The sequence below is a fragment of the Pygoscelis adeliae genome, unplaced genomic scaffold (assembly GCF_000699105.1).
Source record: "Pygoscelis adeliae isolate BGI_AS28 unplaced genomic scaffold, ASM69910v1 Scaffold113, whole genome shotgun sequence".
Taxonomy (NCBI): Eukaryota; Metazoa; Chordata; class Aves; order Sphenisciformes; family Spheniscidae; genus Pygoscelis; species Pygoscelis adeliae.
The window spans coordinates 4,248,584-4,256,738 of NW_008825108.1; the positions used below are offsets into that span (position 1 = coordinate 4,248,584).

At 38.3% G+C, this 8,155-nt stretch overlaps 1 protein-coding gene across 2 annotated transcripts in view; it reads left to right on the forward strand.

Moving 5' to 3' along the window:
- NAP1L1 (nucleosome assembly protein 1-like 1) overlaps positions 1-7,944 on the forward strand; it is a 35,420-nt gene extending 27,476 nt beyond the window's left edge. For both annotated transcript variants that reach the window (XM_009327536.1, XM_009327537.1), the window contains exons 10-15: positions 2,288-2,433; positions 2,518-2,537; positions 3,789-3,911; positions 4,936-4,968; positions 5,376-5,426; positions 7,221-7,944. In XM_009327536.1, coding sequence (XP_009325811.1) covers positions 2,288-2,433; positions 2,518-2,537; positions 3,789-3,911; positions 4,936-4,968; positions 5,376-5,426; positions 7,221-7,256 — 409 coding nt within the window. In that variant the 3' untranslated portion in view covers positions 7,257-7,944. The remainder of the gene's footprint in view (positions 1-2,287; positions 2,434-2,517; positions 2,538-3,788; positions 3,912-4,935; positions 4,969-5,375; positions 5,427-7,220) is intronic.
- Positions 7,945-8,155: the final 211 nt, after the last annotated feature.

The following is an 8,155-nucleotide window of genomic DNA, read 5'->3' on the forward strand; positions in this document are numbered from 1 at the left end:
CGTCCGGGACCTCCCCCATTAACCAGGACTGCTGATAAAAGATGGAGAGCGGCTTGGCGAACTCCTCTGCCAGCTCTCTCAGCATCCTCCAGTGGTTCCCATCCGGCCCCATAGACTTGTGGGCATCCAGGTGGCGTTGCAGGTTGTTGACCGCTTCCTCTTGGATTTTGGGAGGTTCATCCTGCTCACCGTCCCTGTCTTCCAGCTCAGGGCGCCGAGTACCCTGAGGATAACTGGTCTGCCTGCTAAAGACTGAGGCAAAGAAGGCATTAAGTACCTCAGCCTTTTCCTCATCCTCGGTGACAATGTTCCCCCTGCATCCAATAAAGGATGGAGATTCTCCTTGGCTCTCTTTTTGTCATTAATGTATTTGTAAAAACTTTTTTGTTGTCTCTAACGACAGCGGCCAGGTTGCGTTCTAGCTGGGGTTTTGCCTTTCTCATTTCCTCTCTGCATGACCTAACAAGATCCCTGTACTCTTCTTGAGTCGCCTGCCCCTTCTTCCACAAGCGGTAAACTCTCCTTTTTTTCCTGAGTCCCAGCAAATGCTCCCCGTTCAGCCAGGCCGGTCGTCTTCCCCGCCCGTTCTTCTTGCGGCGTACAGGGACAGCCTGCTCCTGCGCCTTTAAGACTTCCTTCTTGAAGATCGTCCAGCCTTCCTGGACCCCTTTGCCCTTCAGGACTGTCTCCCAAGGGACTCTCCAACCAGTGTCCTGAACAGGTCAAAGTCCGCCCTCCGGAAGTCCATGGTTGTAGTTTTGCTGCCCCCCCTCCTTACTTCACTGAGAAAATGCATATAAATACAAATTCTAAACAGTATTTATCTAGAAATACTGTTCTGCAATCACTAAAGCTGAATTGGAAGGTGGATGGTGTTATCTTCCTGTAGGCCTTGATAGCTTTTTTCCAAAATTTGTTTGATCACTTCTTAATCTTTTTGTATCTCTGACTTGCAGCGTTTTGGGAAGTCTGTTCCAGTTTTACTTTCTATGTTGCAGTTGTCCACTTTGTTTCATAAATGTTGAATATTTGCCTCTGAGTGTCTTTCAGTTATCTATTTGAGAAATGGAGAACAGTCGTCATCTGTTAACTCTAGGTTCCTCATGATTTTAAAGAGCTGTCATGCTCCTTTCTCCGTGATGTCTTTTCTTCTAAATTAGCTGTTATTCCTCACACTAAATAATCTCTTTATTCTGTACATGTCCGTTTTCTTGTGAACAGAAGGAAGAGAGAAACCTGAATTGTACATAATTAGCCTTATGGATACAGCAGGGTACTATGCATCACAGCCTGTTCAGTTGCTTTCGTGTTAAGGGTCTCTCTAATGTTCTCATGGCTCTTCTGAGTGATAACTACTTTAGAGCCTATCACTGCATAGTCAGGGTTGGTTTTACCCATATATTAATCTGCAGTTACTGGTACTGACTTTTATTTACCACTTCATTTCCCAGTCACTTAATGTAACATATTTCTGCAAGTGTCCTGTAAGATTTAGTCTTAAGTGCTTGAGTAGCTTTGATCAAACTGTTTTGTCTTCCTCAGTTTGGACTGTTTTTGAAAAGCATAAATCCTGGTAGAGGTTGGTGTAAGATGACACTCTGCTTCTGTGAAAATGACTTATTCCTAGTCCTTGTTTTGTGTTTTAACTAAGACAGCCTCTTCTTATCCCAAAACAACTTGCCTCCTTCCTTTGAGGTTTTAAAGGAATCTAATCAGAAACTTCTGCACATGCGGATGCTCTTATTGATGTGACTTCTTCACTTACATGTCCCCAGAATTCTGTCAGACAAGCTTGTGGGCATGATTTAGCAGGATAGAGTTAAACCCAAACAAACCACAAATGCAAAAACCTCACAACCAACCAACTAAAAACTACACACCTGCTTGATGCATTATTTTAAGGGCTTATTGATTACAATGATAGGTGTGGTAAACCTCGGCATATTACTAGCATGACCGAATGACATTACTTTATAATGGACAGGTAGCACTAAAAATGGTGTGACACCATTCTTTGATAGGAAACTAGGTAGCAGATGAAAATTAGTATTTCAGAGATTGAGTGGGGAAGGAGAAATCTTTGGATGAAAAAACTTCAATCCTAGAATGAACCTGTTACTTTTGTTCTCAGAAGTATAAACTAATAAAAAGATAGCACTGAATAAATACTACCTTAATATTTTATATTCACTGGGTCCCTTGCAGTTGTGATAGTCTCAGTAGGTACCTGTAACAAGGGGAATGGTATTAAGCTGCAGCTGATTTTTTTTCTTTCTTTCCTTTCCAGTTGCCAAATAGACTGGAAAAAAGGAAAGAATGTTACTTTGAAAACTATTAAGAAGAAGCAGAAACATAAGGGTCGTGGAACAGTTAGAACAGTGACAAAAACTGTTTCCAATGACTCTTTCTTCAACTTCTTTAGTCCTCCCGAAGGTAAACTGAACATTAGTTTATCTGCATTAACTTTAAATGTAGTAGGTACTTCACTCACTTGTTTCTTTTCTTTTTTTTCTACAGTTCCTGAAAGTGGAGACCTGGTAAGTTGGCTTATTTAAAATAAGGGGGTGGAGGGGAAACACCAGTAGAAGAATTCATGCCTTTATATACAAAGTGTTTTTTGAAATTGTTTGGGAATTTGTTAAACAGCTTCAGCTTTAACTGTATCTGTATTTAACTGAGAATGCTTGTGATGAATAGTACGTATTTGAGTTTTCTTTATTAGAAGGAGTATTTGTTGAATTGGAGGGATGGTAGTGTTCAGTTTAGTAAACTTGAACAGCTTATCCTTCCTGAAAGCTACCTTGTGAATTGATAACAGTTGTACAAATGTAGTGATCTTTGTTATTAGCCTTTGGACTAATGGGTGGTGTAAGTCCCTTCGGGCATTGTTTGGATAATCATCTCTAATGGCTGCATGTATCTGGTTTATATTTTATGCTGTTAAAAAATTCCCAAGCTATTAACTCTTGGAGAAAGTAATAAAACAAGAATAGAAAACTGCAAGAGCCCACTCTTCTGTGTGCTCACTAGTAGAAAACTCTGTGGCGATAAGCTGTTTTTTGTAAGGAGGAAAACTACCAAAAACACTTAACAGTGAATATATCATGCAGCTTGAGTGAGAAATCTAATTAAAGCCTCCAGAAGCATGCTGTTAGAATTCCAGTTGGCATCGACACCAAAAGCTGTATGTTCATAATGTTAAAAAATAAATTAAAAAATCAAGCTTTGTGAATTGAAGATAACTTCTCAGATGGGAGACGGCAGAACACTTGTGTAAACAAAAGGAGTGAAAACCTGAGATTGGACTGGAGAGCATTTTTAGGTGTTCAGGTGCTTCACAATGGCTTGCTTAGTGGGAATCATGGAGGCGATGCACTGTAGGAATCAGAAGTAGCTTGTAAAATCTTTAATTAGATAGGCTTACCTGGCTAGTGTTTAGTTCTTAAGGGTATTGTGCATATGAACTGAAAGTCTATGGGAGGTATTAAACAATTTTTCTACTTAGAACAAAAGCAAGTTGGGGGTAGGGGAAGAATAAAACTTAAACTCCAGAATTTTGTACAATTAAGCTTTCTGAAGAAGCAACCCCCCACTGCTTAATGCAGGTAGGCTGTTTAAAGTGTAAAACTTGACTCCACAATTTCAGTTCTATAAAGCAAGTCCTAAACCAAAAAAAGTCAGTACATGGGATTAGTATAAATCTGACCACAAAAAACTATGCAACTTGTGTTTTTGTATAAAAAGTAGTTATCAGCTTATGGTTTAGGAAATAATGTTGTTTTATGCAGGATGATGATGCTGAGGCAATCCTTGCTGCAGACTTTGAAATAGGTCATTTCTTGCGTGAACGTATAGTCCCCCGGTCAGTATTGTACTTCACAGGAGAAGCTATTGAAGATGATGATGATGATGTAAGTATTTCTTTCAAAATGCTAAAAACTTTGAAATAATGTTGCTTAAAGACCTCGGGTAATTCCTGACTTTTATAATGTTGGTATCCTTAGAATGGGATGTATCAACATTAGTTTCAGCTGAGCTTCCTAGAGTGTTCAGTAAAGAGCAGCATGAAGGTAATTCATCTTTGAAGTAGTGACTTCGGAGTTCTGTGGCAAAAGTAGTGGTAGAAGCTGAACATTTAGAGGATGTTTGAGTTGAATATTGTGTATAAGGTATTCCTAGAGTGGTGTACCCAGTACTTCGGTAGAACTATAATGAGCTGCCAGAGAACAAATTAATCTATTCATCTAGCTGTTCAGCCTGATATTTGTGTTTACAGTGATACTGGGCTACCAAGTTCCTTGAGATTTGAGCCTGATCCTTTCAGGAGGGCACTCTTAAAAAAAATTATAGATAAGCACATTCAAAGCATGCCAAGATATTCAAAGCAAGCTCTGCAAAAGCTTGAATTAAGTGCTTTAAAGGAGCTAAGCTTGAAAAGCGAACCACAAAACCCCAGAACTTTATTTGGGTGAAATATTTTCTCTCTCCTGCCTCTGCACAAACAAGGACAGTTTGACAGTTTGATTTGGCTAAGATAAGTCCAGCTTTAAAATGAATTTTTAGAATGTAAAATGGTAGCTCTTAGTCCAAAGCCTCGGCTGGGGGAGGTGGAAGAGGGAAGTTGCTGACTGTACAGATTGCCTTAGGCTCTGAGACACCCTACTGGCCAGAAGTGTTACCACAGTTTAATAAGCTCTTCCAGTGTTGCACATAAGGAACTGAAGGTAGACAGTTTTCTCTGCCAGAGCATAGTTTAAGAGATTGAATATTGTTCATGCTGATGCATAAAGCATTTTTAAATCTGTCAGATATAGGAAGTTCTCTTAAAGCACAATACAATGTGGTCTCTGGCATCTACTTGAGTTATCTGGCTGTACTTGAGCCATAAATGGCTGCATTTATGACACTATCAAAACCATTTATTTTCTCTCCTAGTATGATGAAGAAGGCGAAGAGGCAGATGATGAGGTAAGTTGACAGATGGCCTTGATTTAAACGGTTTCCCTTTTGTAGTTTGTTATCTGGAATAAGAGTTCCTTTAGTTTTTGAATGCTCTGGACACTAAGTTTAAGCATTGCTTATGAATGGAAGATACAACACATCGTTCTGTAGATCTAGGGTGAAAAAAAAAACCAAACCCAAAAACAAAAAAACCCCAAACCAAATGAAGACAATCCTAAAGTATCTTACGAATTAAGTTGCAACTGATGTCAAAAGATGATGTGCTTTGTGGAGGGCAAACTAATACAATATGCATAACTTAAAGTGGTAATTAATGTATTTAAGAGTAGAATTTAATCTTAATTTTCTTGGAAATGGCTCAAGGAGCTGAATGTGGATATACTAGAGAAATATAAACAAGTGTTTTCTTTCAGGAGGGGGAAGAAGAAGCAGATGAAGAAAATGATCCTGATTATGACCCAAAAGTAAGGAATTAAAAAGAATGTTTGCAGTTTGTGTATGCATACACAAACTACAAACAAATTTTATGTAGGTTAAATCTTGATTTTTAGTTTCAGTATTTAATCAATAGTTCCTGTGGTGAGTATGTTTTGGCTGAGGCTGTTTCAGTCCCAGTTCTGACAGACTAATAATGGTAGAGCAACTTAGTTCTTTCTCCAAGAATAATTTTGTAAAAGTAACTTTTGGCTTTGAGCACTGAAATTAGTCAGGCTTGGTTTTCTGTAAACTTGTCATGCAGCAAGTTGCTGCTAATGATGAAAATGTTCTATAATGGTTGTAAAGACATGCAGAGAACTGAGTAATCCAGCTTCAGTTTTTGGGAAATTGTCACAAGCAGGCTCTGGCACAGATTTTCCCAGCAGAGTACAAAACTGAGGCTTTTTCAGGGTGGATAATAAGTCTTCTATTGCTTGAGGTAGCAGAATTCAAGGTTCAGGAATGCATCTACAGCCAAGTACTAAAATGTGAACAGCCAAGAGCAACTGGCATCTTTCTTATTCCATGGGAAGGGCAAATGACTAGTCAGGCTCAGTTTGCTGGAACAGTGATTGTGAGCCACTCAATTCATAGCTTTTTCCTGGCTGAGGGAAACGCATGTTTAGCCACCTGAAAGCATCTGATGGTATGGTAGGTGAAAGTTGCAGTCATGAAAACAAAGTCTGTGTGAACTAAGTGTCTGCTGCAAAATGTGCTTGCAATTTCAAATGAGGAGGCAGCATATTTTTCGGTAGGAATGGTTTGGGCTACAGTCAAAGTATTATTGAAAGAATTACATAATCTAAGCAGTGTACCTAGAAAGATGTAGGATATAGAACTATTAATCAAAATGTACAACCTGTTGGTGATGTTTCATCTGCCATAGTGTATTCAGATTGCTTCCTATTCAAGAAAGTTTTGGAATGAAAATGAAACAGCTGCAAGATGGGGCTTCTTATTTCCACCATTTCAGATTGTTTTTCTAGGCTAAACAGAACTGAGAAAGGGCAAGACTGTATGCTCAGTTTCAGAAGAGAACTGCCAAAGGGCTAGAGACAGTAGTGGTACTATAGTGTATTGACACGAGAATAAACAGTTGTAAGCTGATCACAGGCTAGCTGAATTTATTAAACCACTGTGGTCCTAGAATAGCTATGCAGACCAAGGTAGTGGAGTAAAACTTGCAACTGAACTCTGCCCCCCAAAATTTTTCCTTAAATTCCCATTTTACTGTGAGATATTTTTGGTTGTTTTTTCAATATAACAGAAGAAATTTTCCACATTAGAATTTTTCTAACAACTGGAATTTATTGCAAAAGATGCTTCCAGAGTGTTAAGAACATACCATGATTTGGTGTTTCATTGCACTGCTCTGCAGTGGCTTCTGGAGTAAGGCTTGTTACTGACCACAGGAAGTTTCTTTTGCCTCAAACTGTGCAGAAGGCCTGGATGCTGCTTCTGAGCTGGGTTGTTTGTTACTATGCATAACTCTTCTCCTCCTCTTTCCAGTTTTAGTGTCTTTCAGAGTATCCCACCACACTTAGTTCTGAACAGGTTTTGTTCTGGATCATACACCTATGCACTAACAAAGCCAAAATAAATGCATTGTGGATGTTGCCATATCCAAAAGCACCAGTATTACTAATATTAGGCAATTAGTTTAAGGGAAAAGATGAAAGAACCATTTGAATGCTGGAACTTGAGAAAGTATGCTTAGCAATATTAATAGTTCTTTTAAAACACTGATATCTGTAAACTGATATTTCCTTTTGTCTCAACAGAAGGATCAAAACCCAGCAGAATGCAAGCAGCAGTGAAGCAGTGTGTATGTGGCCTTGAGGATTACCTGCACTGTAATAGCCTAAACACAACTATTAGTTACTTACAGCCTTATGTTTTGTATCTTGGTAGAATTAAGTAACCAATTTGTTAAAAAAAGAAATCAAACACATAAGAACCAGTTTAAAATGTAGGTTCAATCTACCTAGCATTTTAACAGTATAATTTTCTGCCAATATGTAGAATGCAGTAAATCCCCTAAAGCATGAATGTTAATTCATTGCTACATAGTTTGGTTCTTGTGAAGTCTTTGTCATGTAGCTATTAGACTGCAGCTGTAAAGATTATTCGAACTGTTAACTGAGACCAATATTTGTTTAGAGAAAACTCTCTCCTGAAGAACCAACCAAAGTATTTTTCAGCCCAGTAGTCTGAACGGGTTTAAGTCTGCTTGCACTAGCTGTGCCTTCATTACTTTGTTATAGAAATGGCAGTGACTTGTACTAACTAGGAGATGATGATGCATTTTGAATTTGACTACTTGAGAAAACTAGTATAACTTGTTTAATTTCCAACGAGACCACATTAAACATTCATAACTGTCAGCTTGTTTATGCTATGGGTTTTGTATTTTATGTGACATAGTGATCTACAAAAGAAACCTAGTCATCATATTAAGGTTATTGTTTACCACTGGGGTGTGAATAAAACCTAGTATTTTCAGAAGCTAGTCTTGTTTTATTATGATGTGTGTATCTGCATGTGTAAACTGGTAAGGCATATCTTTCATGCTGCAGTTCACTTCTTACTAGAAGCAAAAGTTGAGAGTTACTGAAAAGTAAATTATATAGCATTTTAAAAACAAACACAATAGTTTGGAAAGTTTGATCCATACTTTCCATTTGCAGTTTGATGCTTGTGAATCTGAGCTAGACGT